We start from the raw sequence: 27,589 nt of genomic DNA, 5'->3' as shown, positions 1-27,589 counted from the left end.
CTGAAAGCTGGAGTTTGATAATTCAGGAACTCAGTCAGGCCCCATGGCACACACACATATAGGGAACCTATTCCTGCACAGATAGATGGTCACAGTGGAAAACTACAGTCCAGTAAGTACAGAGCTTACCCACATCATTGATTAGATGCAAAGAGCTCATGTCAAACTGCTCCTTTAGTGGTCCTTAACATCCATCATCTTTGAGTCAGGTCACTATTCTGCACAACGCAAGCTGCTGAAAGGTGCTATAAGGTATGTTATAGTAGGGAATGTTAGGGTAATGTGGAATGTGGTCTCAGGCAGGGACTCCTCTAATTAGTGTGTAATGGAAGAGATGAAGTGATAGCACATTGACACAGATGGGCGGGGGCTAGCTGCTTGAGAGCATCAGTGTTGCACATACTCAACCTTGGTGGCTGATGAGCAGCTATTACTTGTGACAGGAGCCTGAGCAGGCAGCCCCCCGACAGACTTCCTGTGTCACTGTGCCCTGGCTCTGGTGTGCGGCAGGCTCGCAGGGTCCCCTGTAGGGCTCCAGATCGGCTTAGTCCAGAGTCACACACATTCCCCACGGAACACCCTCCCACCACACTTCACACGCCATTCCTCAACAAGAATCTGGCCATGTGGAAATGAAGACGCATAAGAAAAGTGAGAGTTAACTGCAGTTTCTTCTGCTTCAGCAGGAAGGCATAATGAGCTTATGTTGATCGTGTTCGGTGTCTAGTTAGCATAATAGAGAAGGCTGACGTTCCCAGTGAACCTGGCACCTGACAAATTCTAAAGCTAAAATGATGTTTGTTTATAAGCCATTAGAAGAAAAGCGACATAATTAGAAATCTTTGAGATTACGGTCATGCCAATCAATCAGTTTTAGCTTCTTTCCAGTACACCCTAATTACCTCATCAAGACATCTAAAGAGCAATCGATAGTAATTATCTGATTACTATAGATCTTCATTATGTCCAAATTATCTCCCTGGGATGTCTAGAAGAAGATGCATTGTATTTCAGGAGGTAATTGTACCGAACAATGTATAATCCACACCCTATTCCTACAATCCACACGGACTGTCAGAGGAGATGGAGAACATGATCAGCTTTCTTGGCAGGGAGGACCACTGGTAAAAACCTAGACTGTCTATTGGTCATGACCTTGAGGTCAAAAAATCTAATACAGCACCACATTGTGACTGCAGGGTCTGAGTAGGAGGCAGCCCGAGGACAAAGCTCAGTCCTTGGCTTGTTCGGCATTGACCTTGAATCTCAAGGTAAAGAGCTCTCCCAGTGAAGAAAGAGATTGGCTTGGCTCAAGCCCTCTTTTGAGAAGAAGTACTAGGTAAAGTGCCATTTTAAAGAATATGGTGCCAGAGAACACACTCTCTCCACACTGTTAATTTCTCCACCTCTCCACTAACCAGGAGTGACACAAAGCTGCTAACCCAGAGCTGAGAGGAACCTGCCTATTCTGCCCTGTTCAGTTGAACAGGAACCCTGGTGAGAGATAAACTGCCCACCAGGACACATCCATGCTTGGAGCAAGGTTTCTGAACATCTTTGACTGCATATACCATCAGTCAAAACATTGAGCATGCATTTTATGTTTCTTTACAAATTATATATAATACTTTTGTTAATACATCAGTATGTTAATATGTTATAAAATATATCTAAAGTTAAAAGGATGAGCTAAGATGAATAGACACAGAAGTCCCCATATTGTCTATTTTTGTGCCCAAAGTCTCACTGGCCTGGGGCTGAGAAGCCCATTTTGGAGACTGCTGGTAGGGGCAGCTATCCCTCCACCACTACTCTGGGAGAAATTAGCCCAGGAGTAAATGATTTGGTAAGATGAATCCTTACCAAACTTAAACTTAACATTTTTTTTGGCTGGAGAAGAAACAGCTACCCACTCCAGTATTCTGGCCTGGAGAATTCCATGGACCATATAGTCCATGGTGTCACAAAGAGCTGGATACGACTGAGTGACCTTCACTTTCACTTTTCATACCCAGGTTGTGCAACGTCAAAAAAAACACAACAAAATAAAGGAGAAGAAAATAATCAAAGTGCAAATGAAAAATATTAAAAGTGTGAATTAAAGATATTACAATCAATCAATAAAACAGCTCCTTGAAAACTAAAATCATCTAAAGCCACACATGAGACAGAAATGATTTGCCACCTACAGCTATTCCCATATATAAATGTTATGTCAGAAAACAGAAGAGGCAAGCCCAGTGGATAGGCTAATCAGGGTTTTGTTCCATACTGTTATGGTTTAACTGTCAGAGTTTCAAATATTTTTTATCTGATCTCATTTAATATGAATAAAACTTATATTTTAAAAAGCTTGATTCTCTGAATTCCTTCCGCATGAAATCATTTTGGTTATTATATGTATGATAACGGAGAAGTAAGAGACCATAAAAGGAACAAGATATGTGAATCAATAAGACACAGTTTGAGAGGTGCATGCTTTCCTCTTCGTATGAATGAGGAGCATTCAATCCTTCCTGGGAGCACTCATTCAGTATGCCTGCCAGGAACCACGCCAGGCTCTGGGACCTACAGACAAGTGAGCCTCTGTCCCGGCCGCAAACCACACTCACGAACCTTGGCTGGAGCAAGACCGACATATAGACATGTAACCCCAACACAGTGTGCTAAATTCTAAGACAGCTTCTTCCAGGTCCAGGCTGCTTTGGGGTCCCAAAGGTTAGGATATTTCACACACCTTAAAAAAGGACAGGAGTGAAATACGTTTAAGGTCAAAAGATTTAGGAAGACTTAAGAGAAATATCGTGACCTTGGAAAGAAATGCCGTAGCGGGAATTAGGATCATCTAGGCTCGTTTTTCTTAGAGATATAAATGTCACCTTCCTCTGCAAAGGCCGTCCTCCATTCTGGCAGCACCCCCACCTCAGGGCCTTGTTGGGGCTCTGCTTCTGTAGAAGGGGTCACTTTCTGCTCGCCTTTGTCAGTTCCGACTCCACCCCTCCAACTTAACCAGGAGAGACTCTCTCAGGGGTCAGTTGGCAACAGAAAGTCTCTAGCCCGTCCTTCCACAGGAACACTCACATGAACCCCGTGCTGCAGGGAGCTGGAACCCAGGGATCTGGGCAGTCCCGTGGGACAGCTGCTTCCCAGTGTGGTGGCCATCCCAAAGCAGGCTCCTCGCCAGCCCCACGTGAGGCTGTATTGATTCCAGGAGCCTGGGAGGGATTGTTCGAAAGGCAGAGACAAGGGATTCCACGCTAGAAACTATCGGCTTTCACAATAACCAATTAAACCAAGACATTATCCATGCTAAGCCATTATTCTGGGCCATTTAAGAGCCACAATAAATCCAAGCTGTTTTAAAGGTCTGTGTGTATGAAGGGAGCCCCTCTGGCCTGTAACCAGCTCTCCCTGGCTCTTTGCAGGTCGGATCTGCCCCCATGAAGGTGTGGGGTAGGAGTCCTACAACTCCTAACCTCGATGTCCTTAAGGCCACAGCTCTTCACTCTGCCTCACTCCTGGGCTGGACCTGCCTGCCTTCCTGCTGCTGCAGCCCCTCCTCCTCTTCCTGTGGGTCCTTCGCAGTGGGCCAAGCATCAGCCTCACAGCCAGTGCACACGAGAGCCTCCGGGATACAGCTGCCTACCCTCACCTGGAAGTACACACTCAGGAATGTGGTTAAGTCTCAATCTTAGGGCAAAGTGGTGACTTTGGACCAGGAACTGTGTGAGGAGCTGGGACCCTGGCTTTGCCCTCACACCCAGCGCTCACTCTTGTCTTCCCAACACCTGTGCTCAGATCCCCGTCCTGCTCAAGGTGTAGCCTCCTCTCTCACACCACTGCTCTAAGCTGAGCCTCCTTCCTTGAAGGCGCCTGTTTTAACCTCCAGTTTCTCAGGAATCCAATCCAATTTGTGGGTTTTCCAGCCTTTAGCTTCTCTCTCTCTCCCTGTTTTCTCTCCAGTGATCCTCCTATCTCTCCTCTCCTTTTTTTAGAAATCTTTATGGGCTTCCCAAGTGGCTCAGTTGTAAAGAATCTGCCTGCCAATGCAAGAGATGCAAGAGATGAAGGTTCAATCCCTGGGTCATGAAGATTCCCTGGAGGAGGAAATGGCAGCCCACTCCAATATTCTTGCCTGAAAAATCCCATGGACAGAGAAGCCTGGTGGGCTATAGTCTATGGGGTCGCAAAGAGTTGGAGACGACTGAGTGAGCACACAGCACAGGAAGGAAGAAACACATGATGCAACGTAAATCCCACATAACACATTAAAATCTCTTCTGGAAAAGAAGGTTGGAGGAGGTTAGATCAAGGCTTTGCTTCATTCTGTCTTGCTTCTTTTTTGGTACTGTCTGGATGTGAGTGGTCCACACATTCTTTATTCTAGATGGAAGTGCAGAGGCCTGAATTGGCTGTAGTCACTGCTGCCAAGGGGCCTGGGGGCAATGCCTGGCATCTGGGCAGGTGGACATAGCTCTTGTGGGGATATTACTAAGATTTCCATGCAGGCCAAGAGCACAAAGGGTGGCAAATGGAGCAGCAGCCAGCCTTGCATGCCAGGAGGCTTCAGTTTGGTTTGGTTTGGCTCTATGGCTCCGTGGAGAGGGACTCTCACTGAACACTCTGTGTAGGGAGGGTGCTGGACTGAGCATGGAAGACTGAGCTGTGCAGCAGGAGACCCGCACCCAGGCTTCTGCCACATGGACTCAGGGCTCCCCAGGCACCACGAACAAACCAGCAGGTGTTCAGAGCCTCACATACATTGAAGCTCAAAAGACAAGCCCTCAAGTGCTGTGCTGCCTGGTATTTTAAAAAATCCCATCTTTCACCAGCTTTTATGCAGCTCACCTTGGTCCTATTCACTCTTTCATCCTGTGCTGGAAATGACCCCTGTCATCCAGGGAGGAGGACTCCCTCTCCTTGCTCGAGGCTATCTCCTCTGCCTTCCAGCCTCAGGCCTGGGGTCTTCCAAAGCAGAAGGCTGTCCCCCTCCCCCGTGCCCTGCCAGCTTTCTAGCGACACCAAGCTCAGCTCCCCGTGGGCTGCCTTCTCCTCTGGCTGCAGAGCCAGCAGAGGGAACATCTGACTGTCAGCCGGCCTCCCCCGCCTGCCTCGGGTCACTGTCAGGCCCAGCGGCACTGCTGCTCTGTCTGTGTGCACACTGGGGAGCTCTGTGCTCCCCCTCCCCGAGTCTGTCTGCCATGCCTCGTCCCTAATAATAACAAGGTTGGACTCGGGTGACCACATGCACACACTTCCCGTCAAGTCGCCTCATTTCTGGGCTCTGCCTGCTGCTCCCGCAGCTGCTGTTGCCACGGATGCCTGGTCTGAGCTGCCGCTTCCAGCTGCCCAGTCAGGCCGGTTTGTGACACCCTTAAAGAAAATGCGGCAGGGCAGCACTCAGGGAAGTGGCCATGTTGCTTATCTACCTCTGGGCTTATTTCTAAGGAAAAGCTTGTCTCACACATCTATGTATTAGGGATAGGACTTTTTAGGTTGTTCTAGAACTTCTGGAGCCTTCTTGTATTTCTTTGCACCCCTGAACATTTGTTTTTTAACTTCTAGGTAGTTTCTTGTTTTCTGCAATAAGAAAGTACTATAAGCTTAGTGTCTAAGGGTTTCCCTGGTGCCTCAGACAGTAAAGAGTCCACCTGCAATGTAGGAGACCCAGGTCTGATCCCTGGGTTGGGAAGATCCCCCGAAGGAGGGCATGGCTACCCACTCCAGTATTCTTGCCTGGAGAATTCCATGGACAGAGGAGGCTGGTGGGAATGCACGGGGTCGCAAAGAGTTGGACATGACTGAGCAACTAACACTTTCACTAGTGACTTAAATAACACAAATTTGTTTCCTTACATTTCTGTGGGCTGGAAGTCTGAGACAGGTCCCACTGCATTAAAATCAATGTGGTGGTAAGGCTACTTGCATTTCTGGAAGCTCTATGAAAGAATTTGCTTTCTGTCTCTTCTATCTTCTAGAGTTGCCCACATTCTTTGGCTTATGGTCCCCTTCCTCCTCCTTCAAAGCCAGCAATGGCATATCTCTGCTCCTTCTTCCATGGTCCTGTCTCCCTTTGACCATAGCTGGGAAAGGTTCCCCACTTTTAGCCACTCAGTGATTACATCAGACCTGTCCTGATAATTTAGGCTAATCTCTCCATCTCTAGGTCTGTACTTACAACAATACTTGTAAAGTCTCCCTTTGCCACGTAAGGTAACATCTTCACAGGTTCTGAACCTTGTGTGCAGATATGTCTTGGAGGAGCCAGTATTCCATCTTCCACAACTTATACTTCCTCTTCTCTCTTTCCTCCCCTTCTCTCCAACATAAATTCAACTTTGCAGGTCATTTCAGAAATACATGATAGGGCCAGGGCCAAGTGTCATGAGAAGATAATAAAGATGGCATAACTTGGAGACACCAAAAAGAAACTGGTCCTTAAGTAGCTGACCAGCCGCCCTGCTACGAAACCTGACACTCACACACAATTAGATCACAATTACAGTTAAGATCTTCTCTGAGCCATTGTCTTCCAAATGCCATTATAATCTAAATGCCCACCTAGGGACGATTAACATTACTGAGTGACTATTTTGTGCCAGCAAATTTAATAACTTTGGTCTCCTTGAATCTCTTAAGCGTCCCTGATACAGACCAAGTGACATACCAAAGAGGTCAAAGTCAGTGACCAGGGGATGAGCGATGGGACCAATCAAGTCAGTCGGCCTGACTTAAGCTTTTCTTTGACCCTACACTTCCTTCCACACACCAAGCAGAGAAAACACATTTGTTGTTATCATCTAATGCATGTATTACATGTATGAATTGGAAAATTAAAGATTTACCAAGCATGGCCTGGCCCATCAGAACAAGACCCAGTTTTCCCCACAGCCAGTCCCTCCCATCAGGAAGCTTGTACAAGCCGCTTATCCTCATGCATCAGAGAGCAGACAAAAGAAGCAAGAACTACAATCCCACAGCCTCCAGAACGAAAACCACAATCACAGAAAGGTAACCAAAAGGATCACATGGATCACAGCCTTGTGATCAATGAGGCTATAAGCCATGCCACGCAGGGCCACCCAAGACGGATGGGTTATGGCAGAGAGTTCTGACAGAATGTGGTCCACTGGAGAAGGCAATGGCAAACCACTTCAGTATTCTTGCCTCAAGAACCCTATGAATAGTATCAAAAGGCAAAAGATATGACATTGGAAGATAAGCTCCCCAGGTCGGTAGGTGTCCAATATGCAACTGGGGAAGAGCAGAGAAATAGCTCCAGAAAAAATGATGTGCCTGGTGGTGAAAGTAATGGCCAATGCTATAAAAAAAAAAAACTCTTTTGTTGACATGATGGCTACTCCATTTCTTCTGAGAGATTCCTGCCCACAGTAGTAGATATAATGGTCATCTGAGTTAAATTCACCCATTCCAGTCCATTTCAGTTCGCTGATTCCTAGAATGTTGACATTCACTCTTGCCATCTCTTGTTTGACCACTCCCAATTTGCCTTGATTCATGGATGGGCTCAATAAAGGACAGAAATGGGATGGACCTAACAGAAGCAGAAGATATTAAGAAGAGATGGCAAGAATACACAGAAGAACTGTACAAAAAAGATCTTCATGACCCAGATAATCACGATGGTGTGATCACTGACCTAGAGCCAGACATACTGGAATGTGAAGTCAAGTGGGCCTTAGAAAGCATCACTACGAACAAAGCTAGTGGAGGTGATAGAATTCCAGTTGAGCTATTCCAAATCCTGAAAGATGATGCTGTGAAAATGCTGCACTCAATATGGAAGCAAATTTGGAAAACTCAGCAATGGCCACAGGACTGGAAAAGGTCAGTTTTCATTCCAATCCCAAAGAAAGGCAATGCCAAAGAATGCTCAAACTACCTCACAATTGCACTCATCTCACACGCTAGTAAAGTAATGCTCAAAATTCTCCAAGCCAGGCTTCAGCAATACGTGAACTTCCAGATTTCAAGCTGGTTTTAGAAAAGGCAGAGGAACCAGAGATCAAATTGCCAACATCCGCTGGATCATCGAAAAAGCAAGAGAGCTCCCAAAAAACATATATTTCTGCTTTATTGACTATGCCAAAGCCTTTGACTATGTGGATCACAATAAACTGTGGAAAATTCTGAAAGAGATGGGAATACCAGACCACCAGATCTGCCTCTTGAGAAATTCGTATGCAGGTCAGGAAGCAACAGTTAGAACTGGACATGGAACAACAGACTGGTTCCAAATAGGAAAAGGAGTACGTCAAGGCTGTATATTGTCACCCTGTTTATTTAACTTATATGCAGAGGACATCATGAGAAACGCTGGACTGGAAGAAACACAAGCTGGAATCAAGATTGCCAGGAGAAATATCAATAACCTCAGATATGCAGACGACACCACCCTTATGGCAGAAAGTGAAGAACTAAAAAGCCTCTTGATGAAAGTGAAAGTGGAGAATGAAAAAGTTGGCTTAAAGCTCAACATTCAGAAAACGAAGATCATGGCATCCAGTCCCATCACTTCATGGGGAATAGATGGGGAAACAGTGGAAGCAGTGTCAGACTTTATTTTTTTGGGCTGCCAAATCACTGCAGATGGTGACTGCAGCCATGAAATTAAAAGACACTTACCCCTTGGAAGGAAAGTTATGACCAACCTAGATAGCATATTCAAAAGCAGAGACATTACTTTGCCAACAAAGGTCCATCTAGTCAAGGCTATGGTTTTTCCTGTGGTCATGTATGGATGTGAGAGTTGGACTGTGAAGAAGGCTGAGCGCTGAAGAATTGATGCTTTTGAACTGTGGTGTTGGAGAAGACTCTTGAGAGTCCCTTGGACTACAAGGAGATCCAACCAGTCCATTCTGAAGGAGATCAGCCCTGGGATTTCTTTGGAAGGAATGATGCTAAAGCTGAAACTCCAGTACTTTGGCCACCTCATGCAAAGAGTTGACTCACTGGAAAAGACTCTGATGCTGGGAGGGATTGGGGGCAAGAGAGAAGGGGACGACAGAGGATGGGATGGCTGGATGGCATCACTGACTCGATGGACATGAGTCTCAGTGAACTCCGGGAGTTGGTGATGGACAGGGAGGCCTGGCATGCTGCGATTCATGGGGTCGCAAAGAGTCGGACATGACTGAGCGACTGATCTGATCTGATCTGATTAAAAAAAAAAAATATTGCATAGAAACCTGGAATGTTAGGGCCCTGAATCAAGGTAAATTGGATGTGGTCAAGTAGGAGTTGGCAAGAGTGAACATCAACATGTTAGGAATCCCTGAACTAAAATGGACGAGAATGGGCAAATTTAATTCAGGTGACCATTATATCTACTACTGTGGGCAAGAATCCCTTAGAAGAAATGGAGTAGCCCTCACAGTCAACAAAAGTCCAGAATGTAGTACTTGGGTGCAATCTCAAAAAATGACAGCATGATCTTGGTTCATTTCCCAGCAAACCATTCAACATCATAGTAATCCAAGTCTGTGCCCAACCACTAATACCTAAGAAGCTGAAGTTGAATGGTTCTATGTAGACATATATCACCTTCTAGAACTAACACCTTAAAAATATGACCTTTTCATAATAGAGGATTAGAATGCAAAAATAGGCAGTCAAGAGATACCTGGAGTAACAGGTAAATTTGGCCTTGGAGTACAAAATGAAACAGGGCAAAGGCTCACAGAGTTTTGCTGAGAGAATGTTCTGGTCATAGCAAAACCATCTTCCAACAATACAAGAGATGACTCTACACAAGGACATCAGCACATGGTCAATACTGAAAGCAGTCCGATGTTTTTGCTGCCAAAGATTGAGAAACTCTATATAGTCAGTAGAAATAAGACCTGGAGCTGACTATGGCTCAAATTATCAACCCCTTATTGCAAAATACAGGCTTATGTTGAAGAAAGCAGGGAACACCACTAGACCATTGAGGTATGACTAAAATCAACTCCCTTATACAGTGGAGGTGACCAATAGATTCAAGGGATGAGATCTGGTGGATGGAATGCCTGAAGAACTACGGATGGAGGTTTGTAACTTTGTACAGGAGGTGGTGACCAAAACCATCTCCAAGAAAAAGAAATGCAAGAAGGCAAAGTAGTTGTGTGAGGAGGCCCTACTAATAGCTGAGAAAAGAAAAGCAGCAAAAGGCACAGGAAAAAGGGAAAGATATACCTAACTAAATGAGTGATATACCTAAGAAAATACCAAGGAGAGATAAGAAAGCCTTCTTAAGTGAACAATGCAAAGAAATAGAGGAAAACAACAAAATGGGCAACACCAGAGGTTTCTTCAAGAGAATGGGAGATACCAAGGAAACATTTCATGCAAAAGAAAGACAGTGAAGCCACTCAGTCATGTCCGACTCTTTGCAACCCCATGGACTGCAGCCTACCAGCCTTCTCTGTCCATGGAATTTTCCAGGCAAAAGTACTGGAGTGCGTTGCCATTTCCTTCTCCAGAGGATCTTTCCAACTCAGGGATCAAACCTGGGTCTCCCACATTGCAGGCAAACGCTTTACCATCTGAGCCACCAGGGAAGCCATTTCATGCAAAGATGGGCATGATAAAGGACAGAAATGGCAAGGACCTAACAGAAGCAAAAGAGATTTAGAAGAGGTGACGAGAATACACAGAAGAACTATAAAAATGACCCATATAACCTCAATGGTGTGGTCATTCACCTAGAGCCAGACATGCTCAAGTGTGAAGTCAAGTGGAACATAGGAAGCATTACTATGAACAAAGCTAGTGGAGGTGATGGAATTTCCAGCTGAGCTTTTTCTAATTCTAAAAGATGATGCTGTTAAAGTGTTATACTCAAGACGCCAGCAAATTTGGAAAACTCAGCAGTGGTCACAGAGCTGGATAAGATCAGTTTTCATTCCAATCCCAAAGAAAGGCAATGCCAAAGAATTCTCAAACTGCCATACAATTGCAGTCATTTCTCCTGCTAGCAAGGAAATACTCAATATCCCTCAAGCTAGGCTTCAACAGTACATGAACCAAGAACTTCCAGATGTGTAAGCAGGATTTAGAAAAGGCAGAGGAACCAGAAATCAAATTGCCAACATCTGTAGGATCATAGAAAAAGCTAGAGAATTCCAGAAAAACATCTACTTCTGCTTCATTTACTATGTTAAAGCCTTTGTGTGGATTACAATAAACTGTGGAAAATTTTTAAAGAGATGAGAATATCAGACCACCTTGCCTGTCTCCTGAGAAAGTTATAAGCAGGCCAAGAGGCAACAGTTAGAAAAGGACATGGAACAACAAACTGATTCAAAATCAGGAAAGGAGTGCATCAAGGCTGTATATCGTCACCCTGCTTATTTAACTTCTATGCAGAGTACATCATGTGAAATGCTGGACTGGATTAATCACCAGCTGAAATCAAGATTCCCAGGAAGAATATCAACAACCTCAGATATGCAGATGAGACCACTCTAATGGCAGAAAGCAAAGTGAAACTAAAGAGCCTCTTGATGAGGGTGAAAGAGAAGAGTAAAAAGCTGGCTTTAAATTCAACATTCAGAAAATGAAGATCATGGCATCCAGTCCCATCACTTCACAGCAAATAGATGGGGGGAAAGGGGATACGGTGGCAAATTTTAATTTCTTAGGCTCCAAAATCAATGTGAATGGTGACTGTAGCCACGAAATTAAAAGATGCTTGCTCCTTGGAAGAATAGCCATGACAAACCTAGACCGTGTATTACAAGGAAGAAACATCACTTTGCCGACTAAGGTCCATATAGTTAAAGCTATGGATTTTCCAGTAATCATGTAGGGATGTAAGAGTTGGACCATAATGAAGACTGAGCACTGAAGAACCCATGCTTTCGAGTTGTGGTGCTGGAGAAGACTCTTAAGAGTCCCTTGGACAACAAGGAGATCAAACCAGTCAATCCTAAAGAAAATTAGTCCTGAATATTCACTGGAAGGACTGATGCTGAAGCTTCAATATTTTGGCCACCTGATGTGAAGAGCTAACTCACTGGAAAAGATCCTGACAGTGGGAACAACTGAGGGCAAGAGGAGAAGGAAAACAGAGGAAGAGATGGTTGGATGGTATCACTGACTCAATGGACATGAGTTAGAGCACACTCCAGGAGAGAGTGAAGGACAGGGAAGTCTGGCACGTGCCAGTTCTTGGGGTTGGAAAGAGTCAGACACACCTTAGCAACTGAACAACAACAAGTCCAAATATATTAATTTAATTTCAGAGACCATGGTCCAAAAAATATGAAATGTAGGTCACACTAGTTTTGAGGTGGTTTAAGGGAAGTGAATGAAAAGATATGGCTAGTGGGGCCAACCCAATGGAGGGCCAGCCTTCGTTGGCCCAGAAGAGGCAGGGGTGAGGTGTCCTGGGTTCAGCAGGGTCACATCTGGCCATGGAGGGGACATCAGAGCATCAGTGAGGAAGCACATGTGGCAGGATGAAATAAAATCTTTAACAGCTACCTCAGACTATCTTATGACTGCATCTAAGAAACAGGGTCACACAATTACCAACTAGATTTCTGGCTTTCATTTTCAGTGTTTCTTTCATCTTTCTCTTATCTTTTCACATAATATGATCTTTCACAGAGTTACCATGTTATAGCCTGGACTAGGGTATGTGATTACTACATACCCTAAGTAACACAAAGACAACTCTATTCCATGGCAAATGACTACGTAAAGCATGCGGCTGCTACTGCTGCTGCTAAGTCACTTCAGTGTGTCCGACTCTGTGCGACCCCACAGACGGCAGCCCACCAGGCTCCCCCGTCCCTGGGATTCTCCAGGCAAAAACACTGGAGTGGGTTGCCATTTCCTTCTCCAGTGCATGAAAGTGAAAAGTGAAAATGAAGTTGCTCAGTTGTGTCCGACTCTTAGTGACCCCATGGACCACAGCCCACCAGGCTCCCCTGTCCATGGGATTCTCCAGGCAAGAGTACTGGAGTGGGGTGCCATTGCCTTCTCTGTACGTAAAGCATGGTACACATCATTTGGATCGTATCGCATACACATTTGTCAGAAATTCAATTTACATGATTGAATGTATGATACATGAGACTGCCCATATTATATGCACATAACTCCCCTTTTAGGTTCAGAGTTTTTTATAAACCTCTTTATTAGGAAAAGACAGTCAGAATTGCACTCCTAGGATAGTGGGACAGAAATTACTTACGTTGACACTGATGTATGTTTCTCCCTATAATGTTTTTAAACTTACCCCAATATAACCTTGTTCTCTATTAACTTCTGGTCTATTTATATTAGGATTTAAGCCTTTGCAAAAATGAAAGGCAAATACCAATATTGCTTTAATCACCTGAAGAGAAGTCAAAGAGAAAAGCTGTGACATACCCAACTCAATCCTTTCAATAGATGTGACCTCTCTATTTGAGAACAGAACTGGTTCTAAACTATTCTCACAGTTCCTAGCACCTTCATATCTTTACATGAACTCAGCTCCCACACTGCTCCCACTTGTCCTTCCAGTACACGAACAGGGCAAAAAAAAAAAAAAAAAAAAAAACACCATCTGAAGGGTGCATAAAAGAATTCCACCATCTCCCAGCAGCCTTGACGTTTACTCCAACAGTCACTGCCAACATTCTAATTCAATATTAATGTTTCCATGTTGCGAAGTACAGCTTTTAAGTTTCAGGTGACTGGTTTTGCTTCCAGGTTTTAACACAACTCAGGGAAATTGTCAAAGAGGTGGGTGGGAAGATGAAAGGATGCATCAGGGCTGCGGAGACAGACTGATGTGGTGTGTCCTTTTACTTTTTCCCCATCCGCATGGACAATGTGACAGAAAGTGAGAATTAATATTCCCAGCATGTTCAGATCCAAACACTGGGCTGGCCTTTCTCTAACAGCTCTTCAAACTGTGTAGTTCCGACCCCCAAGAATGAGTGCTGCGTTGAGCTCCCCTCTCAGCTCCTTGTCCAAACCTCTGAGGATTTCTGCAATTCAGAAAGACTTCCCAGTCCACAGCATTAACTCTAAGAAAATATCAAGTTTGGGGAGACCCACTTCCAGGCATTGCTTGCTAAGCTGGAGACACAGGTGGTGGAGAAGTTGGATTAAAGCTCCAATAAGAAAGTAGAGTTGCTTTCCATCAGAGCTCAAACTAGGTGAGAAGAGGTTGAAAGAAAAGGTCTGAAAAGTAAAGAACAGCAGCTGAGTGAGTGTTCCTTGGCTGATACCACAGGCGTTAGGTCACGGCAACCGGAAGGAGCTGTGGTTCTATCAGGAATTTGGGGAGAGTGCAGAGGCTTGGAAGAGATGTGTGAAATCTCAGGAGTCGAGGAGAGATACAGAAAAGGACTGCGCAGAAGCAGGAGAGCTATAGCTTAGGGCAGATGTCTTGAGGGTATAATATACTCGATCAGAAATTTATAATTTTTTTAGAGAAACTCAATAGGCTGGAAGCAGAACTGGAGGGCTTGTTCTGTGGAGGTCATCTGTAGCCATGGAAATTAGAAAAACCTGCAGCATGATAGGGACTGCATTGAATCTATAGATTGCTTTGGGTAGTATACTCATTTTCACTATATTGATTCTTCCAATCCATGAACATGGTATATTTCTCCATCTGTTAGTGTCCTCTTTGATTTCTTTCACCAGTGTTTTATAGTTTTCTACATATAGGTCTTTAGTTTCTTTAGGTAGATATATTCCTAAGTATTTTATTCTTTCCGTTGCACTGGGACGACCCAGAGGGATGGAATGGGGAAGGAGGAGGGAGGAGGGTTCAGGATGGAGAACACGTGTATGCCTGTGGCGGATTCATTTTGATATTTGGCAAAACTAATACAATTATGTAAAGTTTAAAAAAAAAAAAAAAAAACCTGCAGCAGCTTTAGATGGCAAATAATTTCTGAGTGGAAGTGAGCTCCCTGGAGATATGGGTAAGAGCAGATGAATGTTTGTGGAGCAGGAGACCAGGGAAGGTTGAGGCAGGTCTTTCTTCAAAACAGAGAGCAGCTTGCGTGCACCTTGAAAGAGAGATGCAAGGTCGGATGCTTTCACTGGTGGCGATCTTGGCTGGTGGAGACTGCAGTTCCTACTGTGGATGAAGAGCACCTACACTGGAGGGTAGGCAGTGCAGAATTAGTAGGCTACAATTGGGCAAAGGAACTATGAATATGAGATGCCTTTGAATTTAAGAGGATGAGGGAATAAAAGGAGTGGAAAGAAAGAGCATGAGGCAGGTACTGCTAGGATGGAAATCTGTACTGAGGAACTGACTTGGGTAATGAACCACGGAGTAACAGAGTAAAGAATAATAAACAGAAAAGCCAGCCCAGAAGTAGATCAGTGCCCCAGAAATAGTGAGCGGTATGAGAAGTACTGAAACTTTTCCTCTTGGCCTCTTGGTTAGTTAGGGGTGTGGTCCTTACTGTAGAGACTGCGGGAGTCACATATTAGTTGGGAGATCCAGTTACAGGTAATGTGAGCAGCTGAAGGCATGGGTGAGAAATTAATTTGAGGTTATAGGAAAGTTTGCCCTCAGTAGAATTAAAGTGCCAGAAAGACCTCAGCAATTGTTTAGTAGTTTATAACCTCAGTTGCACAGTAGAATAACACAGGCAGTGCTCAAACAAAAACCAAACCCAGTATTTACACGGATCAGATCAGAACCTTTGGGCTGGAACACTGAAAACAAGTCCTTTTTGTAAAAAAGCCTCCCAACTGACTCCTATGTGTGCTGGATAGAGCACTACTACTTGGGATTCGGGATGAGTGTGGGTGAGGAGTGGGGTGGATCACAAGGAGGAGGTATTTGGAGGGGTGGCACAAAAGACGGTATTTACCTATAACAGCGATGAGAGGATCAGGGAGATGGGAGGGAGGCTGCGGGGGGAACATGGGCAGGCAACGTGCCAAGAAGGCAGAATTTTGGTAATGAAGGGCATTTCTGAGTTAATGGGCCCCAAACTTCCACTTCGAGCATGGGCATAAGGCAGTTTTGGCAGGATGTAGCTAACACTCTCTTCGGTGTGCTGGGTTACCTATAACTAGGATTTTGGTATTTCTGCATTGTTTAAAGGCCATGAGGTGCAAGAAAGCCTTATTCATTATTTATGTTTCTTTCAGGCTAAGTGCTGGATCCCCTAATGGTGAGAATTTATAAACGTCTATTTGGAAAGCACTGACCATAATATAAACTGCTCTTGGGTTGTTTTTACTTCTTAAACCTGTTTGTCAGTCTCTCTCAGTGTTGACCATTTTGCATCTCTTCTCACTAATTATAATAAAAGTTATTTTATGAGATCTAACTTTTTTTTTGGCAAGGATTTGTGTATGTCTGTCGAGAAGAAAGGTCAAGAGTGCCCGAGTATGAAAATTACTTGTATGAATATAAAATGTGTGTATCAGATATTTCAGATACGATATAGATCTTCTATGGATGCTTTTTGCAATGATTTTTCTTTGAATTACTAAAAAAAGTTGCCTTAATCAGACCCCGTGGATTGCCGACAAACAGTTTTTCCTAAGAAGGATTTATGCCTAGGATGATTTCTATCCTGACTGTGCCTTGGAAGTATCACATTTACAAAGAATATAAAAGAAATAACCTCAAGCTTTACACAAGAGCTGTGTGTTCACATCATTTAACATCAGGAACTCCTACAGGCTAAACCATCAAAAACTTATCCAGGGACCAACTGTGGTTCATCTCCTCATGGATACAACCTGCAACACTCAGTTTTCATGACCCAGAAGTACTCTCTGGATGGAAATTCCAGAAAGAAATACCCTGAATTTCAGAAAAGGTCTCTCTTCCCTGGGCTTCCTAGATGCATCTTTGTCCCACTCCTCCACTTCCTCCTCTGGGTGTTCCTCCTCTTGTAGCTCCTCTGTTGGCTGCCCCACGTCTCCCTGGCAACGGCAGGGCTCCCCCAGTCCCTGTGCTCTAGGGTGTGGCTCTCTGGGCAGCCCACTTGAGAAGCAGAGTCCAGACGGCCACCAGCTGCCTGGGCATGAAGCTTGCTACTTCCACCTGACAGCTGTGTGACCTAGAGCAACTTACTTAACCTTTCTATGCCTTGGAGTACACAGCTGAATAGGGACAGTGGGGTCCCACAGATTGTTGTGAAGATTCAGTGGGTTAATAAATGGTATGTAGGGACTTCCCTGGTGGTCCACTGGCTAAGGCTCTGTGCTCCCACTGCAGGGGCCCTGGTTCCATCCCTGATCAGGGGACTAGATCCCACATGCCACAACTAAGGGTTCACATGCTGCAACTGAAGACTCTGCATGCTGCACCTAAGACCTGGCAGAGCCAAATAAAAAGCTATACGAAAAGATACTTAGAATCTTGCGCAGCACAATGGAAATTCTCAGTAATATTTCTTATCTTTATTTTCTCTCTTTACTCTCCCTTGATATTCTTCCCAATCATCATGGATGACAAATATCAATGCTGTACGGTTGGTTCCTCAAACTCTCAGGATCTACTCTTGGCTGGGAGAGTCACACCTATATTTCTAACTGTTCATTGGGCATCCTGGTCCTGGTGTCTAATCCGTACTCTAATTCAATACACCCAAGGCAAAGTCACCATATCATGACTCCAGAGCTACCCACCCCTGACTCTGCTACTATTACTTAGAGGCAGACCTGACCTTCTGCTCCACCCTTTCAGGGTTCCTAGTCTCCAGGGACTGCAAGAGTTACTTATTAGGACCTTTCCTACCTGTTTCCCTTCTTCTCACTCCTCTGCCTTCACCCCAGCTCTATCACACTTTTCTTAACTTGACTCTGTCTTTCCACTGACGTCAGACTAGTATTTCTAATACATATTTACAGTCATGTCTATCTTCTATTTATATCTCTCCAGTGATTCTTCATTAACTAAAGAAACGGAATCTCCACGCCTCTCTCTGATCCTCAAGGTCAAGACGCCTATCTATGAATCTAGGCTTTCTGGAAATAAGATGCTGTGTGGAGTCTGTATTTACTGTTCCCTTTGTTTCTTCATAAGAATATTCTGTTTTATTGATTATGCTAAAGCCTTTGACTGTGTGGATCACAATAAACTGGAAAATTCTGAAAGAGATGGGAATACCAGACCACCTGACCTGCCTCTTGAGAAACCTATATGCAGGTCAGGAAGCAACAGTTAGAACTGGACATGGAACAACAGACTGGTTCCAAATAGGACAAGGAGTACGTCAAGGCTATATATTGTCACCCTGCTTATTTAACTTATAAGCAGAGTACATCATGAGAAACGCTGGGCTGGAAGAAGTACAAGCTGGAATCAAGATTGCTGGGAGAAATATCAATAACCTCAGATAGGCAGATGACACCACCCTTATGGCAGAAAGTGAAGAGGAACTCAAAAGCCTCTTGATGAAAGTGAAAGTGGAGAGTGAAAAAGTTGGCTTAAAGCTCAACATTCAGAAAACGAAGATCATGGCATCTGGTCCCATGACTTCATGGCAAATAGATGACCAAACATTGGAAACAGTGGCTGACTTTATTTTTCTGGGCTCCAAAATCCCTGCAGATGGTGACTGCAGCCATGAAATTAAAAGATGCTTACTCCTTGGAAGCAAAGTTATGACCAACCTAGATAGCATATTCAAAAACAGAGACATTACTTTGCCAACAAAGGTTCGTCTAGTCAAGGCTATGGTTTTTCCTGTGGTCATGTATGGATGTGAGAGTTGGACTGTGAAGAAGGCTGAGCGCCGAAGAATTGATGCTTTTGAACTGTGGTGTTGGAGAAAACTCTTGAGAGTCCCTTGGACTGCAAGGAGATCCAACCAGTCCATTTTAAAGGAGATCAGTCCTGGGTGTTCATTGGAAGGACTGATGCTGAAGCTGAAACTCCAATACTTTGGCCACCTCATGCGAACAGTTGGCTCATTGGAAAAGACTCTGATGCTGGGAGGGATTGGGGGCAGGAGGAAAAGCGGACAAGAGAGCATGAGATGGCTGGATGGCATCACTGACTCAATGGACATGAGTTTGGGTAAACTCCGGGAGTTGGTGATGGACAGGGAGGCCTGGCGTGCTGCGATTCATGGGGTTGCAAAGAGTTGGACATGACTGAGTGATTGAACTGAACTGTTTCTTCATGCTGTTCCCTTCACCCAGAATCTCGTGTTTCTTCCCCATTATTGATGGTCAAATCCTCGCTTCCTTTAGGGCCAATCTCAAATGTTAGCTCCTTTTCAGATTTCCTCAAAATAATATGACACCTCCTTCTTCTGCATTCCCATACAACTTTGCATTCACCTATGGCATGTATCAGAGAAGGCAATGGCACCCCACACCAGTACTCTTGCCTGGAAAATCCCATGGATGGAGGAGCCTGGTGGGCTACAGTCCATGGGGTCACTAGAGTCGGACACGACTGAGCGACTTCACTTTCACTTTTCACTCTTATGCATTGGAGAAGGAAATGGCAACCCACTCCAGTGTTCTTGCCTTGAGAATCCCAGGGACAGGGGAGCCTGGTGGGCTGCCATCTCTGGGATCGCACAGAGTCGGACACGACTGAAGCAACTTAGCAGCAGCAGCATGGCATGTATCATATTTAGATATAGTTAGAACTGGACATGGAACAACAGACTGGTTCCAAATAGAAAAAGGAGTATGTCAAGGCTGTATATTGTCACCCTGCTTATTTAACTTATATGCAGAGGACATCATGAGAAACACTAGACTGGAAGAAACACAAGCTGGAATCAAGATTGCCGGGAGAAATATCAATAACCTCAGATATGCAGATGACACCACCCTTATGGCAGAAAGTGAAGAGGAACTCAAAAGCTTCTTGATGAAAGTGAAAGTGGAGAGTGAAAAAGTTGGCTTAAAGCTCAACATTCAGAAAATGAAGATCATGGCATCCGGTCCCATCACTTCATGGCAAATAGATGGGGAAACAGTGGAGACAGTGTCAGACTTTATTTTTCTGGGCTCCAAAATCCCTGAAGATGGTGACTGCAGCCATGAAATTAAAAGACACTTACTCCTTGGAAGCAAAGTTATGACCAACCTAGATAGCATATTCAAAAGCAGAGACATTACTTTGCCAACAAAGGTCCATCTAGTCAAGGCTATGGTTTTTCCTGTGGTCATGTTTGGATATGAGAGTTGAACTGTAAAGAAGGCTGAACGCTGCAGAATTGATGCTTCTGAACTGTGGTGTTGGAGAAGACTCTTGAGAGTCCCTTGAACTGCAGGGAGATCCAACCAGTCCATTCTGAAAGAGATCAGCCCTGGGATTTCTTTGGAAGGAATGATGCTAAAGCTCAAACTCCAGTACTTTGGCCACCTCATGCGAAGAGTTGACTCATTGGAAAAGACTCTGGTGCTGGGAGGGATTGGGGGCAGGAGGAAACAGGGACGACAGAGGATGAGATGGCTGGATGGCATCACTGACTCGATGGACGTGAGTCTGAGTGAACTCCGGGAGTTGGTGACGGACAGGGAGGCCTTGTATGCTGCGATTCATTGGGTTGCAAAGCATCTGACATGACTGAGTGACTTGAACTGAACTGAACTGATGGCATGTATCACACTCTGACTTGTCTCCAAGTCCTTGGCATACTTTTTTTCTGTCTCCTTCTAGATCATAATGTCTTTGGAGGCACTCACTATATGCTTTAAAGCTTCAAATGGAATAAAATGAATGGCAGTAATAGCACCAGGAATTAAGGCCATTTATTCTATAAAGCAGAAGCCTGTTGTCAAATGCTAACCGTCTTCCACACAGTCCTCATAAAAAGAATGGGAAAGCATATAATGAAGTAGCACACAAGAGGAACATAGAGTGTGAGCAATTATGCCAGCTCCTTTTGTAGGAAGAACACAGCTGAGATAAACATGGAAGCAGGTTATTTACCATCCACGTGTCTCATTGCCAAATTCTCCCACTTCTAAATTTTTCATTAAAAGAAATCAAGGAAGGTAAACAAAAGTAGCCCTTGGGAGGCATCAACAGAATGGAAACGGCATATTTACCAGCAGGGCCTCAGATGAAACGTCTAATTTGTTCTTGTAACGGCATCTTTGGGGGCCAAACACTTGTGTTCATGCACTTGGTGCATGTACACACACACCCCGTCTCTAGGTGCGAAGTGCGCGGACCAGGCTGGAGCCACCTACCTTCAGGGCATCCTGAGTGTCATCCAGGCAGTACACTCGGAGGCTGTACTCCAGCGAGGAGCAGCAGAGCGGCCCGAAGATGGCCAGCTTCAGGCGCTTTGCGGCTGCTTTGGTGGTGGACTGCCCGACCAGGGCGTAGGTGCCGAGGTTCTCGGAGAGGAGGTGGCAGGCCTCCACGTCCAGCTGGATGTAGCACGGGGTGGTGAAGTTCTCCTCGCCTACCACCACCACGTCCTGCGGGACAAGAAGGAGGGGCAGTGGCTGAGCCTCTGATGGCCATGATGGTGGCCAGTGGAGGTGCAAAGAGCAGGACCTTTACCCCTGAGTTTTGATTATTCCTTTTCCTGCTCTTTTTTCTTTCCCTGACTTCATTATACTTTTATTTCCATTCTTCATCATTCTCTCCCTTACTTAGTTTGCCTGATAACATGCTTTATTTAGAAGACGTTCATTTAGCCTTTTTTGATCTTTCAAGAATCTACATTCTGGGGTCTACCAAAAATTCCAAAAGAAATTTATGTTATCCTTTGAACTTCAGTATATTTGAGTTGATTATCTGTTTCTGACCATTTGCTTTAATCCCTAAATAGCTAATTTAATCCAAAAGTACTCTTTTAAGTTTGATGTGATTTCAGCATGGTAGTTTTTCCCCTAAAAATCTAGGGGCTTGAAAAGAATTTTTAAAAAATAATTAGGAAAATTAAAGAATTATGCAATACCATTCTACTGAGTTCTCCCAAACTCACCTATCAATTACTTTTCCAAAGTGATACACTGCTTTACCTCATAATCTGGGTTCGTGGACTTTGCTAAAAGCACAGTATGGCAAACTCTATGCATTTGGCACATGTTATTTTTCATGTAAGCCTTTAAGCAGTCTACTCTTTTAGATTTTTAATATTTAGCAAGAAATAAAAACAAGCGGCACTGATAACTATATTAACCGGGTTTTGATTTAACCAAATGACTCCGGCCACAGAAATCATCTGAAAGACCAAGCACAGAATCCATAAAACAAGGGTCACAATTCCATGGCAGAGAGGTAACAGGACTGTGTGAAGCAGACTGGGCAGAAGACAATAGGGAACGGCAGAGACTGCGGTGAAGCAGAGCGCAAGCCAGTCTACAGAGCTCAGCGTCCACCTGTCTTCAGTCACTGCAGCCCTGCAGGAATGGGCCCTCAGTACTTTAACTGTAAGCATTTTTGCTGTAGGCATTTTTGCCTGGTAATTAATGAGTGGTAAAGCCGTTTTGCCATAAAAGATGAAATAGTAAAAAATAAAAGAGACATTAACAAAAATAATAAAACATGAAAACATGAATAACAAAAATACTTTATTTTGAAATAAAAAATATTTTAAAACATTTGAAATGTGTGCAGATTCATGACAATACTGTACAAATAACCTGTTTTTATTTTGAGGGTTATATATATGCCCTTGTCTTCAATATCTTTCATTCCTAGTATTATACATATTTTTGGTTGTTCATGCATCTCCTTATTTGGCATTTTGCTTTTCTTTTGCAAAAATTTCTTCCTAATTAAGAGAAGTATGTTTCCAAATACCAGGATGCATATTTATAATTGAGCTTTATATTATGTCATAAACGTCTCTACACCATTGCTTGTTCTTGGTTTACATTCTCACATGTCCCATGACAGATGTTCCAAAATTCTATGAGAAAAGTGTGCTCAACTCTGTGCCTTTTCAGCCCTTGGCCTCTTTCAGATTTATGGAATATAAAAATGTGAGTACGTGTCAGTGGAGAGATGAAACCAAGCTGTCAACTTTGGTTTGAGGTTGACCAAAGAGGTGACCAAACTGTCACACCAAACTGTCCACCAGTTATTTTATCTTTTACATCAAAATTGTCTTATGACCAACTAGTTATGTGGCAAAAATGCTTGTGGAAATAAAGATGTCTATGCCAAAGATGCTTACAGTAAAAGTACAGTAAAAGTACCAGGTACAGCAGGAGTTCAGGGTTAGGGAGGACACAGCCTTTAATTTTTCAAGAGAAGTTGGAAGTTCAGATTTTGCTTTTTGAAATCATCCAACTTTTAATTCATTCAAATTTAAAAGAGAATTTCATGTGGGAGAAATGAAATCATGTGAGGGCACAGCCCAGGCTCTACATTAGGCTACTTAGTCTCTGCAGAGGCAGCAACCAGGTTATTTTGCTTCCTACCGTATCTATGTGGGCCTGGCTCATGGTGAGCAAATGGTTATTTATCAAAAACACGAACAAACATTTCATCATAAATTGAGTCCCCAGGGCTTGTCACAGCTTTGAAAGTTGCCACCTCAGATGGCTATTTATTAGTTAGCCCTTGCAACATCATCTGAGCTACACCATGGCTTGTGTTTTAACAGCATTCATGAAATCATTTCTTCAGCTGAATCCATACCTAAAGATGAAGCTCTAACTGAACTAAAAAGGAGAGAAAGGTACTCAGCACCTCTAGGCTTATTTCAGCTCCAGAAGGACACCTGCAAAGAAGCTGCTTTCTCCCGCAGGGCAAGGACAAGCCTTGAGTGTCATTTCCTGATGGCGTGTTACAGAAAGCCTCCTAGAAGAAATGGCAGAGGACGAAGATGCTCCCTGTTCCCGTCACAAATAGAATTAGTGTTTTCATAAGGATTTCCCTCTTCTACTCTTCATAACTTTTTCTTTTCTTTTCCTCTTATTATTATTGTTATTGCTATTATTACTCAAATCCAGAAATACAGTATTATGGTAATAGGTGAAGAATCATGCCAACAAAGTAGGGTCCCTTGAGATTAAGACTTTTATGTTTCTGATATAAATCATTTAAACTTAAATGGAATTGAAACTAGACCTGGTCAAGTCCAGTCTTAACATTAAGTATAGCCCTAGACTTTAATCCAGGTCCTCTTGCAAGAAGCGATGCTCACATGACCAAGATGAGAGTACGTCTGTAGAGAGGACATTCCAGATAATCCCAGGGACACCCTGCTATGCTTCTATCTCTACTATTATTTTTTCCTAAAATATTAGGAGTTGAGTCTTAATGTTATTTTTTTTTCTATAATTTTCTTTCCCAAAAGAAAAATACTGTAAGTAATCACAAAATACATACAACACATGTCATGTACTGTGCTTAGTTGCTCAGTCATGTCCGACTCTTTGCAACCTTATGGACTGTAGCCCGCCTGGCTCCTCTGTCCATGGGGATTCTCCCATGCCAAGAATACTGGAGTGGGTTGCTATGCTGTCCTCCAGAGGATCTTCCCAACCTAGGGATTGAGCCAAGACCTTTCGCAATGCAGGTGGATTCTTTACCATCTGAGCCACCAGGGAAGCCCACATACAACATGCATATTGGATAATTCTCTTGTAAAGACTACACAAATCACTTTTTTTTTTTTTTTAAGGTATTAGGTATAGACTCTTCATGGTAAATATAACAAATCCTTTTGCACTTAATTTCAGGTTTAACTGCAGGGTTCTGATGGAAAGAGCAGGATCTGTTTAAGGCACTGCCCTTAAGAAGTTCCAATGGCTGCAGCTACAGACAGCCAAGGTGCTACACACAGTCTTCATTGTATTGGAGCTTAGGATACACACTTCCTGCTTTCCCAGGTTAAATTCAGACCTATTTCCAGGCTTGTTGGCAAGTAAGTCCTAACATTTTCTGACCCAGGTGCAATGTTCCTCTACCTGAAAATTAAAACACACACACACACAGGCTTCCCTGGTGACTTAGATGGTAAAAAATCTGCCTGCAATGTGGCAGACCCAGGTTCAATCCGATTGGGAAGATCTCCTGGAAAAGTGAATGGCTACCCACTCCAGTATTCTTGCCTGGACGAGTTGTCCATGGACAGAGGGGTCTGGTCAGCTACAGTCTCTGGGATCACAAACAGTCAGACACAACTGAGTGACTAACACTTTCATTTTCATATCTATATATATACACACTACATATATATATATATATTTCCCTTCCCAAGATAGTATGTATATTCAAAAGGGATTTATGTAAGACTCTTAAGTGCACTTTCCCTATGAGTTAGCTAATGACTGGCCATCATTTTCTTCATGCTTACCAGTCAGTAGATAAAGCACTCAGGAGCCAGTGTCTGACTGTCTGTCTCCCCTCTCCCCCTCCCTCTCTCTTTCCCTTCCTCTCTCTCTCTCTCATTTTGAGTATAAGCTAAAATTCCACCCATGTTTTGCTTTAAAAATAAAAGCCTTCCCATGATCGTCTGTGCTTATCCGCATGAACTGCACCTTTATCCCCGCAGAGGCTCACCTCCCACTGTCCCTGCGCTGCCTGGTTCTTGAGCTGTATCTTCCAGTCCTCGGTGCTGGGATCTGCACAGTGATGCATAGTGAGGATGACGGGGCGGGTCAGCAGGGCTCCTGGAGGCCCACAGCTCACCACAGGGGTCAAGAGAGTCTGAGAGTCCTCCATGGGCGGCCTGGGAGGGGAGCAGAGATTGCATGGTGACAGTTCTCCAGTATTTAGGTACTATGTACTCACTGAGATTTCAGATCTACAGTTGCACAAATAGTTTCCTCTTGGAGGTTTTACTTTTGGAGGGTGGATGGTAGGTTGAGGCAGAATTAAGTATGAAGACATGCATTTCATACCAAGACTTTGATCTTGTAAGACTTGAGGTCTTTCTGATAATAGTGACTCTGCCTGCATCTCTTTGATCCTTTCCTTCAGACACAAGTCTGCCTTTGGTAATTTCCTCTAAATTCATGTACAGATACTTTCAGGGTGGAATGAGATGGAACAGAGTCCTTATGAAGTTACATAAGCATTTTTTTTCTGTTAATACTTGCCAGTAGTTTCATAGAGTTTTAGATACTTTTGTGTTTTTATGACCTAACTTGAAAAACACTTCAAAAAAATCACTTTAGAATAAGGATACCCTAGAGCTAAACTTCTTCCAAATGACTTTCAGAAATAATTCAGGCTAGTATACCAGTTTCATTTTTTCAAATATGACCAAGGAAGAACAGAGAACTGTATTTCTACAGCAATTTAAATGGATATTTCTCTACATGTATACTTCATTCATGGTGGCTTAATGGTACAGAATCCGCCTGCGATGCAGAAGACCCGGGTTCGATCCCTGGGTCAGGAAGATCCCCTGGAGAAGGAAATGGCAAGCCATTCCAGAATTCTTTCCTGGATAATCCCATGGCCAGAGAAGCCTGGCAGGCTACAGTCCATGGGATTGCAAAGAGAAGGACACAACTGAGCCACTGAACAACAATAATAATTCATACTCTGAGAATTTGGGTGGGAATGACCTTCAAAGATACAAATTCTTTAATTCTATGTTTCTTTTTTCTTTTTAAATTGCCTTATTCTTTCCCTAAGAAGAGTGTAATTAACAGGTAATGAATAAATTAACTCAAGCTGTCAGCTGGTATGTGAGGACAGAGCCCCAAGGTGTTGAGTGGACTGCCCAAGCCTCACAACCAACAAGGGCTCATGCTGGGACTAAAACCAATGCCTTTGCAAACACGACACTCAAAACCGTGCTGTCAGAATAGCCTGACTTAAGAAATCCTGGGCTCACAGAATTTTAGAGGAGTAAGGACCCTCAGGGTCAACAAGCACAGAGCTTCTCCAACAACATGCTGACGTCTGGTTGGTAGTGAGGGGTCACCTCACCTATTCTCAACTCAAATTTACAAAAACTTCTTAGTTGGAGTGAATACAAAGTGCCTTCTGACACATCTCTCCACATATTCTTGACCTGCTTTCTCTCCACTTTGACATTAAAGAGCCTCTCAAACATTTAGAGATTTTTATATCTCTAAAAACCTTCTTCCAGACCAAACTTCCTCAATTTTTGCAACTTCAGCTAGAAAAGCATGGTTTCCAGGTCTCTCTCCATAATTCCATCTTTCTGTTCAGAGAGATGTCTGTCAGCTTCATTGTCTTCACTAGAGTGAAGCATTGTGAAATGAATGGAAGACCGTCTCCCCTTGGTGTCCACCCAAGAGTGGTTCCAAGGACCCGCCTGCAGACACCAAAATCCCTGGATGTCCAAGTTCCTTATATAAAAGGGCACAGCATTATATTAAATGGCATATAACCATTATATAAAAATTATATAACTACTACAAAATTTCTTTAACCATTTATAACCAAAATTATATAACAATTACATAAAATGATATATAACCTATGCACACCCTCTCACATACTTTAAATCATCTCTAGATTATTTATCATACCGAATACAATGTAAATGCTATGTAAATAGTTGCCAGTGTACTGAAAATTCAAGTTTTGCTTTTTGGAACTTCCTGGAAAAAATGCCCTTTTTTTTTTTTTTTTTTTTTTTTTTTTTAACAAATATTATTGATCCAAAGTTGGCTGAATCTGTAGATACAGAACTCATGGACAGAGGGCTGACTGTACTTAAATATACAGTATAGCAGA

General features: G+C 43.6%; 1 protein-coding gene across 2 annotated transcripts in view; it reads right to left on the bottom strand.

The window, feature by feature from the left end:
• Positions 1–27,589, bottom strand: part of UNC5C (unc-5 netrin receptor C) — a 433,860-nt gene that overhangs the window by 13,767 nt on the left and 392,504 nt on the right. For both annotated transcript variants that reach the window (XM_025290694.3, XM_044946206.2), the window contains 2 exons: positions 25,433–25,601; positions 21,154–21,387 (listed from right to left, as the gene is read on the bottom strand). In XM_025290694.3, the coding sequence (XP_025146479.1) occupies positions 21,154–21,387; positions 25,433–25,601 (403 nt within the window). The remainder of the gene's footprint in view (positions 1–21,153; positions 21,388–25,432; positions 25,602–27,589) is intronic.

This window comes from Bubalus bubalis, chromosome 7 (genome assembly GCF_019923935.1).
Source record: "Bubalus bubalis isolate 160015118507 breed Murrah chromosome 7, NDDB_SH_1, whole genome shotgun sequence".
Taxonomy (NCBI): Eukaryota; Metazoa; Chordata; class Mammalia; order Artiodactyla; family Bovidae; genus Bubalus; species Bubalus bubalis.
This window is presented reverse-complemented; position numbering and strand designations above follow the sequence as displayed.